General features: G+C 38.7%; 1 protein-coding gene across 6 annotated transcripts in view; it reads right to left on the reverse strand.

Annotated features, from left to right (window-relative positions):
• The window catches only part of STAC (SH3 and cysteine rich domain), a 107363-nt gene that overhangs the window by 62220 nt on the left and 32267 nt on the right, over window positions 1-12876 (reverse strand). For 2 of the 6 annotated variants that reach the window (XM_080578843.1, XM_080578842.1), the window contains one exon: window positions 5-278. In XM_080578843.1, coding sequence (XP_080434969.1) covers window positions 5-278 — 274 coding nt within the window. Of the gene's footprint in view, window positions 1-4; window positions 279-1020; window positions 1162-1247; window positions 4029-10998; window positions 12062-12876 lie in introns of those variants that run through there. The other 4 variants (XM_080578845.1, XM_080578844.1, XM_080578847.1 and 1 more) reach the window with 4 other exon arrangements.

The raw sequence follows: 12876 nt of genomic DNA on the forward strand, positions 1-12876 counted from the left end.
TTACCAACAATCATGTGGTTGCAGACGTCACAGAAGGTGGGTTTTTTGAAGATGTGCTCCTGGAAGATGTGAGCCTTGTTTTCTGACAGCTGCTGGGCTCTGGTGGGGGAAGATGCCTGGCTCTCTGAGCTGGGGAGCTGCCCTGTGCTCGTGCTCACCTCAGGCATCAAGTCCACTTGCAGTTTCACATCACTGTTAGTCCTCTGGAAGAAATTGTCTGCACTTTTACTCCGCAAGCTTTTGGTCTTGAAGGAGAGTGACCGTTTCAGCTTCTGCAGCTGCAACAAATAACCAAACTATAATTAGTGCCTCTTCATCTACAGAAGCAAGGCAAGGCTGTTGGTTTTGGTGTGTGCTATTGCTAAGCGAACCCACCTATAGCACCTAAGAGCCATCAGCAAACCTTGAACCACCAAAATAATAAAACTGACTCTAGAATTTAACTAGCAATTTCAAAGCAAGGCAAACAGATTCCTATTAGGAAATAACCCACTCTACATATGCTTTCTGATAGATAATAAATGCTTATATTTGTTCTTTCTTTCAGGTATAACAGCAAAAAAATACTGCAGAGAGTTGTGCACATAGTCATTTGAAGAATATATCCTTTGTATCCAAGCATGAGAGAAATTAGAGCATTGCATGGTCCTTCAGCAGTCTATAAAGCCATTTCAAGGACAGACATTATATGACATTACAAGAAGAATGAATTCAGTAAATAAATTTGATGTGGTTATATAGCTTGAATTTGACAGAAACAGAAACTACATGAAGTTTTGACTGAGAATTTTTTTATTATTATTGATAATTTTCTTAAGGAAAAAAGTCTAAGGAGCAGTAGCCATATAGTTAACTAGTCACCTAGTAGTTAAGACATTAATTAATACTAGTTAATAGAGATATTCACTTATTTTCTTATACATTGCATTGTGTATTCCTTGTCAGAATATTAAGCATCACAATAGGGCATCATTAACTCAAATTTATATTATGATTCTTTAACCATTAGCTTTCTCATACCTTATCAGAGCTCCTTTTATCCTTCCCGCAAAAAAGTTTTATACAAGGCTGAGATGGGCACTAGGTGAGCCACAGAAGCTATCAGCACATCTAATAGACAAGTCTGCAGTTTTATCAACCCTGACAGCCCACAAATAGAGTCTGGGTAAAAGAAAAACATTGTGGGAAAGCCAGCTTTGCATCTACTTCATGTTTGTTAACTCTGAAGTGTAATATCTCCATCTCACCTTTTACCTCAGCATTCTTTCAACCATCACAAAACCATTTCAATCACTGCTGCAGCTCTCTGGGCAAATGTGATGTAACAACTGAAAATTTCCATGCCGTACAGACTGTCTGTGGTAAACCAGCATGAATGGTTTATATTAGAAACCGTTTATGTTAGAAACAATGATGATCGGGAATCATAATTCACACTAATATAAAGGGAAGGGGTTCATATACTTTCCCAAAAAAACATGGCACTGGTCTGTCACACTGACAGTGCCTCAGAGCACTTGCTCTTCCCAGTTACTGTTTCTGATCCATCTATTGTCTTTGTGAGTCAGTCAAAACCATGCCATGGGACAGGAGCCTCCAGGCACCCTGTGGGAAAGCCCCTCTCCCACCTTCACATGCAGGCAGATCACTCTTGGAGTAGGGGAATGCTCCAGCTCTCTTTTGGTGTTGTACAACACCAAAATAACCTAAGTCCAATAAATGGGCAAAGGGTTGCCTCTGGTTAACAGTGTTTGTGTTTGCTGCACAGAGGGTTTTGCAGCACCCTGCTGGAGAAAGCTTCTGCTCCCTGAGCTGTTTCCCTACTTTGGGAAGCTGGGAGGGATCAGAGCCAGGGGCCTGTCCCATGCCCCTTGCAGCCACAGCTCTCTCTGCGCTCACAGGAGGAGCCCCAGATCCAAAGGAAGGAAATACCCACCTGTTTGCGAGAAAGGCCCAGCTGGTGGGGAAATGTGTAAATAAGAGCAATTAAGTCATTAAATGCCAACTGTGAGGCAAGAGCAGTTTCTGGTTTCTGAAGCTCTTTCAGCTGAAGGATAAGTTGTGGACTTGCTGAGCCCCAAAACCACCTTACAACTGCACCAACGAAATGTGAGATCCTCCTTCTCCTGCTTTGATGTTAGGTCAATGGCACCCAAAATCACTGAGGTCATTAAGCACTGAAATTACTTCATGTCCCCAGTGATGACCAGAGACTCAGTAATAATTTGTTCCTTGCTCTTGAAATGCTTTCCACTGAAGTCAGACCTAATTAGTGCTGCAAAACACAGAGAATTACAACATCACAAGGTGACTGAAATGGCATTCATTATTGATTTGCCATCCATTTCTACAGTGCCACATGAAGTTAATTAAATTTCAAAAAACTGCTTCTGCCACAGAAAGAAAAATAATCTGTGCAGTACAGTATTTGTTTTATCATGAAACAAGTGTCTTGCTAGCTCAGCAATACAGAATGTTTTAAGGAGCTCTGCATTTTCTACCTTTATTGCATTCTCCTGTGCAAAATCATTTGCCAGTCTAGGGATGTACCAGCACCCTTTCCTCACCTAGGCAGAAAAGTCAGTAATTTTCCAAAGAGTACAGCACTCAGGCTATTCATGTCCACACGTGCACTCAGGTGAGCGTGCAGTAGTGCATATTACATGCATCTACAGCCACAATGTTCAGACCAGAACACAGATATTCAAGAACAAGTTGACTAAATTACATCTATAGACCTAGCAAACATCTCTGCACAAGTTAATAACCCTGAGATCTCTTGAGCTCTGTCCTGTGCTAAAGTTGTTAAATCGTTTTCCAGACCAGGTGGGCATCCTTGTTGCTACTCAAATGCAGATCCTCATTTTGCAGTTTGCTATGGACTGGGCCCACTCCTTAACTAGAAGATTTTAAATGTTAACATAGGCATATAATTTGCCTGATTTTGATCTGACATAAACTGATTTAAAATACTTGTGATGCCACTCCTAATAGAGATGCTCACCTTAGGCAGGAATCAGCTCTATCAGTAGAGAGAGGGAAGTATGCAAATTTGAGTATTATTAATTTCTTTCTGCAGAATTAATGAGTCCAAAGTTAAATCATAGAATGAAACACTGCTGAACTTTGGAAAAAGGTGAGACTAGGGTTGCTCTGCAATTGACAGTACTTCAACACTTCAGTGAAAAACTCATATATTAGGACTGAACAAAACCCTAAACCAATCATGAAAAGACTTTAAGAAACACATCTGAGAATTCTCCTGGGCCTTTCATATTTTCTCCTTTGCAAGGAAGAGGAGAAGCTTACAAATTATCTTTCATTTAAACAAATAAATTAAATCAAAATAAAATTCCCACAAGCACAAGAGCTTTTCTAGAATTGTGATAGCATCACAATACTTCACAACACTGACGTCTCAGAAACCTGAACCCTTGCTACAAAATTTAGGATGTTCTGGTGGTTTTAAATTAGACAGGGAAAAAAGTTTGTCTCTAGTCAAACACATTTTATCAGTCACATGACTGAACGTACTGAGCCTATAGGCAAGGAAAAGATAAGTGAAATAGCTAAACACTGAGCTTGATTAACCTTTTCTTCAGTAACATCCAGCACATTCTCCATCTTCTTCAGAATTACTGAATGCTCATGCTTCAAGGGACTGGGAAGCTCTGATGAACCACAGCTTATCAACACCTCCTCTGTTTCCTAATTTCCCTATACTATAACTCTTTAGCTGCTATAACCAGAAAACAGCAGGCAGTGAGAGGACAGCTACTGAAATTCATTCCTAGAGTTAACAGTTGCCACTGATATTGATTTGAATGGGAATTGTACCTGCCCTCACTAAGACTTTATTTTAGTCAAACACTGAAAATACACAACTCTTTTCTACAATTATGTTTTAAGAATTTCCTGTGGAATTTAGGAAGATATCAGTGATTTGAAGTGTTTTATAATCACTAGCTTTGCAATTAGGAAAGATAAAACATATTTCCAGTCATCCACCCTGCAAAGAATAATTTATCCAGGCTCCTAACTGCTTCCCTGATATCTACAAACTTTTTTCCCCTGCCTCTCTGGCTCTGTCTATAGTAGCAGACATTGTGGCTTAGTAAGAGCAGATCTGCAGAATGAAATGGGTGCTGAGGACCCAGCGTACATACTGTATACATTTCAGGCCACAGAGTACTCTGAACCAGCCTAGCCCAGCAGCCCTGGTGTGCAATTGCTGCACACCTGGAGCATGAGCAGGATATAACCCCAAGAGATGCAGCCTGTGCTCAGCAAGGCTGTGCCACATGGACCAAAGAGGGGTGATCAACAAATAGGAGGTTTGCTTTGAAACTGCACTCCCAAATCAAACTAAAATGTTAAGATAGGTGCCCTACCTGTCACCACCGTTTCTCTAGCACAACTTCTCCATCACACCTCATCATTCAAAGCTCAGAGAAAGCCCCCCTATCCCTCCACATGAATGTTTCATTCCCCTTTCTGAAGCTCTCTGCTTAGTGATCTCAGAGTGAGCAACGGTTAACTGGGAAGACAAGCTGTTCTATTATATTGTGTTTGCTTGGACCATCAGCTTTGGCATTCAGAGCAACTCTTGTGGAGTCTGCTCAAGTCAGCTTAGTTCTCAATACGCTTAGTCTTGCTCCCTTCTCAGCCATGGCTAACCATCCTTGGCAGCGTCAGAGGCTCCCGTGTGGCACAGGGACGACAACAAGATTGTTTTTATACATTTCTGCACTTAACTACCTTTCACAAGAAAACAGCAAATGAAACAGGCTTATCGACTGTCCTTTACTGACAGACTGTATAACTAAACTCTCATTTTAAGACATCAGCTGTGCTACTGTTCTACCAAAAAATGATAATATTGCTTGCTCTTTTCTATCCCTTTCTTTACACTAGCATTATCAATATCATTAAATGGATTACAAGTAATGCAGGGCATTAACAGAGTTGGAATGAGCCATCAAGCCAGTTTGATTCCTGCAGTTCTTATAAAACATACTTATTTTATTAGCTATAGAGACTAAGTTGCTCTGTCAGTGGTTTTCACTCATCACTGTGAGATAAACATCCACCTTCTATTAGGAATTATTTCTACTTTATTTCAGTTTCTTAGAGTAACTTTTCAAATTATTTGACTCTCATGTTGTTATAAAAGACAGACTTCAACATGCAGGGTTGTTGTGTAGATTCACTAGAGATCACGTCAGGTATACAAGACATTTACCAAAAGGGACTCAGACCAAAACCCTTTCAAAAAAGGGAAAGGGCAACAGTGTTGACAAATGGAATCTATTCTACCAAGTACAGTCCATTTTCTGGGTCAAGAAGCATTCAATTTGTACTACCAACCCCTTGAACATACTTCAGATGTTAACTAGATTTATTGAAGGGCTGGATGTTACCAGTGTGTCAGCTAGCCTGGCAGCACTGTTGGGCTTCAGCTAGCTACACTGATTAAGAGCAAACAAAGAACATGTTCAAACAAAAGTGCTTGCTTTTGTGGGCATGGAGGTTGGTTATTTTCTTGTTAAAACTGGGGGACACAAAAGTAAGGGATTTTTGAGCACAGGCGAGGGTGGTAGGTTTTATTTATTTATTTTTCTCTCTCTCTTTTTTTTTTTTCTTTTTCCTAGTTTGGATTTAAAATGCACTGCTTTGGCATTTTAATGAGCAAAAATAATATTATGACATGCCCAACAAGTATGCAATTTCATAAATATTACATGTGTTTGCTGATGAGAGAAGCACCATGTCTTATAGCATTAACAAAATAAAATAATATTTCAAACACTTAAGGGGTTAGTATTGTTTACTGGCAAGGCATCCATGATAACATCTGTAAGAAAAGCTGATCCCTTTTCTACCTTCTGCTTTCTAAATAAGAAATAGAACAAATACAATGCTAGTACAAACTGAAATGGCTAAACTACTTCAATTGCTGTTTATTTATACAGTCTGAGAATCTAGCTCTATTGTGTATTTGTGTCTGCCCTAGCCAGCTTTCCTGGAACCTGTATCTTTTTAATCCACTACAGACAAAATGGGAATGTTTGTTACTGCAGAATCTGCTACATATTATATTTGTGTATTTTCCCAAACAGATTGCATAGCTGGCATTGGAACAAATATGTTTGTTATTGCTGTAAAAAAATAAATAAATCTGTCTACTTGAATAGTGTATCAGACTAGTCAAAGGGGAGACCTTTTCCATAATACCTAACAATAATGTTATTGATTTATTGGGTACCTCCAGCTACTCTGGTTGGCTCTTGCTGCATCCTTACATTACCCTCCATGCCCTCCACTGTTTCTGAAACCTACCCAGTGATCCTCAAACCCAATTAGGGTGTAAGCCTTTCCAAGCAGGGCTCTTTCTGTGATTTTGTTTCACATGTAGAGTCCTAACTACAATGAAACACTCTGATTGGCACATCAGAGCATAGAAGCAAAAATCCCTGAATGAGCCTCAGGGTTTCAAAGCACGAAATCTGAAGAGATGCTCAGTTGTCACCTCTCCCACAAATGTCACTGTGAATCACATGTTATCAGCCCTCTACTGATGTAGTACATCCTTGGCAGCTGTGTGTTTGCATATCTAATTGGCAGACCTCTAAATTATCAAGAGGTACGGTCTGCACATGTACCCAAAGTGTGTTTGCTTAGCAGATTTGTCCGTTCTGTTCAACTCTCTTGTCTGGTTTAAACCAAGCTGAAAACTTTTTCTAGTTCTCAACAATTCCTCCTGCTGTTGGTCTGAAAACTTACAGTTTGGGGTACATCTTCTAATATTGCAAGGAATCAGAACTAGCAAATACGTGAAACAAATGTGAAATACAATGTCTGAAAAATATGAAAAAGTCTGCCTTGCACTCCAAATTCCTTTATATAGACTCAAAATTCAGCATAAGGTGTGGCAGGACAAAGTACTGAAGTCCAGGGAGTGGCAGGTTTGAGGGGTTATTTGAAGAATAATTTATTAACTACAGCAATTGCCATCAAATTTCAAGGAAATCCTTTTTTGTTTCCATTATGTTCAGAATAGTGTACTTAGTCTTGAGGTATAAAAAGATTAAACTCTGTGTTAGATATTCTGCAATTGTGACTTACCCTGAATTTGTTTCTTCTTCACTGCCAAATATATTTTTGTATTAGCTTCAAAAGACTCACTGTCATTTAAACATTTTAAAACAGCTTGTAAAAAGGAGGCAACATATGCAAAATAAATCTAACAATATTTGTAGGCATTTGAAAACCAGAACGTTTTTTTTTAAACAAAAACTAAGCAAATCATTCTCCCCCCAAAACAACTACATTAAATACCTTTATTTATTTAGCTAAAACTGTCAAGTTTTCTATCACATTTTCAAACAGCCTTATTTTGAAGTATTCATCTGTATTCTTTTAATCTAGCTCTACTAGAAACAATGATCTAGAAAGAAAAGACCGTATGCTGTATTTCTGTTTCTGAGAGATCTAGTCTCTATGAGTATTTCTTCAAATTTCATAACATGTTTGATTCAAGTTTGGGGAAAATGCTTTTGGAAGAGTGGACATGTTCTATCATTGTATATGTGTTGCTCAGACATAGCTTGTATTAAGCCTGTGTCTAGCAGAGAGGAAAAACAGTGCATCTTTCTCAAATTTGCAGCATTTCAAACTAACGACTCACAAGAATATCTTTCAGAGAAGCTTACCATCAGCTTTCCCAAGTTTATCATCCAAATCATGAAAATCAGACTAATAGTCCCAAACTAAGATATATTGGTTTCAGTGTATTTACCTCAGCAGTCATCAATTCTTCCTCCTCTGTGAACATGTGCATAACTCAAAACATGTTACAGATCAACCTAAGCAACACTTCATCCATGACCAAAGCCTATTGCTTGGTGTTTTTTTTTTTGTTTGTTTGTTTTGTTTTGGGGTGGGGGGGTGGAAAAGGCTTTCTCCCTTCTATTTCTTCTCCTGCCTCACCTAGCAAAGAAGAGCTGCTCTTCTCCAGACCAGAGGGAATGGCTGTAAATCCTGCGTTTAAATCCAGGATTATATTTCCTTTTACCCCAAACAGCCGTTCCAACATAGGTGGCACCAGCTGCAAGAGATCTCTTATAATTCAGGTTATGAAAAGTGGCTGGTGGAATAGCTGGCTACAAACCTCCATGTGACTCTTGTGTGGTCGGGCAATTGAATAATTTCCAGTCTTTTCTCCTGAAGCCAACAGGCAAGCTCAAAAAGGAAGCAAGAGATGGTTAGGAACAGTCCTTCCATTTCTTTAAAATCTCCTTCTAACATTCATATTCAAAATGGATACGTTTACAACATCTTGGTTTCTACTTTGGGTTTCACCTCAGGCATCTGGTCGCTAAGCAGCTGGTCATCTCCATACTTTGTGCCCATTAGAATGATGCACACTCGTGGTTATCTCCTGCCTCTTGACACAGAAGGAATTTTGGGCTGTTATCTCTGAGGTCCCTTCTGGGAATCCTGCATTTTGCTGCCCCATTTGGATATCTCTTTTCCATTTTACCTTCTAAATGGAACAGTGATTTCCCTTTGGTAACTCCTGATGTGCTCATTTAGTAATCTTTGCTCCAGTAGAAGTGGCACAACAAATTTTGGAGATTAAAAGACTGGATTTCAGAATAATGTAAATCCAGGCAGCCCTGCTGAGGTGAAGCTACACTGTATATACCTGCTGAGAGTCTTCAAGAATAAAAATAATAGGGCCTGAGTTTTGCTTCTTTCCCTTCTCATAAATAATCTGTGGTGAACATTATTGCAAATGTAAGATTAATCATCCTTGATTGTATCTTTTGTCTGTCCTTCTATGAAGTGTACGTCATAATTTTCCACTATTGTTCTTACGAGAAATTAAAGCTCAATAAGAACCACTCAGACCTTTTAAAAAGCATGACTTCTGCTAAGAAGTGCTGGTCTACTTCTACTAATAATTTCCATTAATTTATTTTGCTCCTCTTTTTTTTTTTTTTTTTAATAGAGCTGTTTTATAAGACTTTAAATGGTACTATGTCTCTTGAAGCAAATATGGAAATACATCTGGCAGGGAGGCTGATACTAACCGAGGGCAAATTAACATCAGCACCAGATCCCACATACAGTATAATCACATTTATATTGTCTTAAAAGAAAAAGGAGGACTGAGATCTACAGGGAGTTGTTATAGTTAATATTCTGTCAGTGTTTCCACTCCTCCTTCTGGGGTTCCAAACTTAGGCTGTTAAAATTGCTTCATGATGACAGCATGTAAGTGCTCAGCTCTACAACAAAGTTGTTGTCACTGGGCCAAATCCTAAGGTCTTTGCTTGCTGCTAATTCCTGCTGACTTCAGTGAGAATGATTCCTGAGTAAAGGCTTGGGGTTTGGCTGGACTATAATTTTGTTTGTTTTGACATGAAACTTTTTTTTTTTAAACTGTTTTAGACTGTGCATTAAAAGCAAAGGATTTGTGCATGCAGCATGAATAACCACCTGGCCACATGTGGGATCCTGTTATCTGAGTGACTTTTTTCATCCCTTCTCAATTCTCCCCTCTTTTTTAAACCCTATTACTGCTTCTCTACAACCAAATGTAAAAAAATCCAGGGGACATATATGCCTCCTGCTTCTTTTGTCTTTCCTAGATATTTGTTTCAAATTTGTACCAAATGTGACTTAATTCTGTCCACACTTCTTGCTTAAGTACTATGCCTTTACTCTGACATGGTGTTACCTCATTTTCTGATCAAAGAAACAACAGAACTACAATGCAAGAATTTGTGTGCTTTGTGGCCTGTTAGTTTAAAAAACAAACAAACAAAAAGATGGCTTATTTGATCCCACTGGTTTCTGCTCCCTGTTTCTTGCTGTCAATCCAGAAATGGAGATTCAGATCCAGATTATACAACTTGTTCCCATCTTTCGATTTCAAACTCTTCTCAGTGGAACGATTGAGTTGGAACTTTTACCTTAACAAAATATTAGCAATGTTTGCTGACTCACTTCCAGTTTTCTTTTTCACAGTCCCCTTCATGTGCTTATTTTTACAACTTGGTAGCAAATTTTCTGCCTTCCATCTGCTTTGTTTCTCTCCTAAAGACTGACACTGCACTACCATATAAAAGCTGCTTCTTGCAGCTTCTCTGGAGGCCAGGACATGTGGTCACTTTGGCAATGCCATTCTGACACCCAGCAGGACCCACACTGTCCTGGTGCGGAGCCACGTCACTGCCCTGGCACCACTCTGACCAGCACCCGTGGTTTTGTGGGGAGTGTCACAGCACTAGTTGAGCAAAGCCACTTGATTCCTCTGGGCTTCTCCTTGTTCCACCTGGGGGCCCATTGAGTTTCTTTCATCTCATATTTCTGGTTCTAAAATCCTACAGCAGCTACCAGATAGAAGACAAATGCTGTGTCAATTAAAATCTTTTCCCACCTTGGTAACATCTTCCTTGTTTGCTCTGCATCCAATTATCTTACTGCCCACCATGGCAGAAATCTATTTCCAGATCCAGTCCAGATCTGGCACATTTTTCTGGTTACAGGTCTTCTCCAAATGCATCTTATGGCATGCATCTATCCCTTTCAACACATCTACTCCATTCATTTTCTAATTTTCAAAAAGTACTTCCAAATGATTTGAAGAAAAATTACTCCTGCAGTACCCAGTTTCCAAAGAACCTGTTAGTAGTACAGTAAGTTTCCATTTAAGTCTGTCTTTTGTCATATGATTATCACAAGTTAGTAATGCCCAGCAAAAGCTGCATTTAGTATCCTACATAAAGAATAAGTCAATTCTCCACATGAAGGGAGTATAATTTGTTGATGATATCATCATATATATGACACACAATTACTTGGCACTTTATGGAGAGGTTTGAAGGCCTGAACACTGCATCAAGTTGATAGCGTAAACACATATATTTGGAGATGTTAATTGGCAAAAGTTATGCATAATATTTATCATACATTTTTTACTCCTTTTACCTCAGGCTAATCCATTTCTTTTGCATTTTTTCCTAAACCTGAACATCTGAACATCTTCAGCCAGCTATTGTTTCAAGATCAACCCTGCAAAACAAAAACATTTTATTTTTATCCTCACCAGCTGCACAACTTTCCTCCTCAAATTACCTCTATCAAAGTTTCAAGATTAGAATGACTGACTGCGCTGCAAAAATGTGTTTTTATGAGACAGCTAGCTTCTTGTAAAAACTTATGTACAGAGTACCACAAACAGAAAGACAGAAAGTTTAAGACTATAACACTTTCTGAAATACTGCAATTTTTACTCGATGTAAAAAGAGATTATTTTAAATCCCTCAGAATATTCTAAAGTGAACCTGTTACTACTGAAAGCTTGCACACAAAGAAGTAAGCATTAATAAATAAATAAAGACTTGTAAGGCTGCATGAGTTTGTACTCACCTAATAAATGAAGCATATTCAAACTTCATATTTTTGGTGTTGAGAGAGAAAAGAGTTGTTGGTATTGACATAAGATGCCAACATATTTAACAGGAGTTGCTGTTAAAACTTTTCTGCAGGAAAGCAAGGGAACTTGACCCAGTAAAACACTGTGAAGCCCTGTCTGACAGAAATAATGGAAGACTTCAGTGGGAGCAGTATGTGGCATGGGGTTGCATGAGGGATTCAGGCAGGCAGGGGAACAGTGGTACAGAAGAAAGAAGAGGAAAGGAAAGTCAAGGTAGGACAGAATGCATTTTGAAGAATATGAACATGAACCCTGTGTAAAACTGGGTATTTCCATGAAGTATCTCACTTCATCTAGTCTACTGTCAGAGTAGCTAAAATTCTTGGTATCAGCAGAGTGGCACTGATTTATAAGGAGTGTAGCATATTACCGCAGAAATCAGAGTATGGACCAACTGACCACTGTTGAACTGAAAAGCAAGCACGTTGCTAATTTCTGAGATTTATGTTTTCTCCTACTGACTGATTTCATATATATATATATATATATATTCAGTGGTGGCTATGACTATGACTGTGCTGGAGGGATGATAACTCAAGGAAAGCAGATATTTTTTCTGAACTTCAACAGCTGGTAGTAAAGACGAAATGATGTTACCTCATTTGCTACTTCAGGAATATTGTATTTATTGCAGTGCATTCCCTACAGTGTCAGAAAAATTAGGTTGGTTTTCTCATCTTGTTTAAAAAAGATCTGACTTTTTCTTGTCTTGACTGAGTGGTTACTTCTTGTGGCCATCATCTAGTCACACCTGAATTCTCCTCAGAGGCATATCAGGCTGTTAAAATTTTTGTTTTAGGCATGGCTGTCATTTTTTTGAATCTTTGTGAAATTCTTTTAATTTATCTACACTTAAGCAGGTCTACTACAGCTGCTGACATTCATCTTATCTTTGATAATATCCAGGGAATCATTTATTGAGAGCATTTTTCTTAGATGCCCCGTAGGAATGTCTTAAAAAAAAGTGCTGTTGAAGGGCAGCATAGAAATCCAAGGATGTATGTAGAACCTACATCACTAGAGAAGCAGGAGCTCAAAAGCCCTTCACGGGCAGCAACATTGAAAAGGGATCATCCTTAGTTACATTACTCTTCACCTACCTACCCAGAGAGGAGACTAGGACAGACTAAGACAAAGAGAGACTAAGAGGGTTTCATATCTTCCAGATCAGGAATGTTTTCTATTACTTCATTGCTTGGGTTCTAGATTTATGTATAGTTTCCTGCAAATACTTCCAAAACCCATGATGTTACATTAAAAGATAAAGAAATAGGCATTCACATGTAGGGAACAGACAGTATAATGCCACACAATACTAGGAAACTAAAATGCAACTTACAACATTTATTTGTGAATAAAGCAAGCACAGC

This window comes from Anser brachyrhynchus (genome assembly GCF_964034855.1).
Source record: "Anser brachyrhynchus genome assembly, chromosome: 2".
NCBI classification, from domain to species: Eukaryota; Metazoa; Chordata; class Aves; order Anseriformes; family Anatidae; genus Anser; species Anser brachyrhynchus.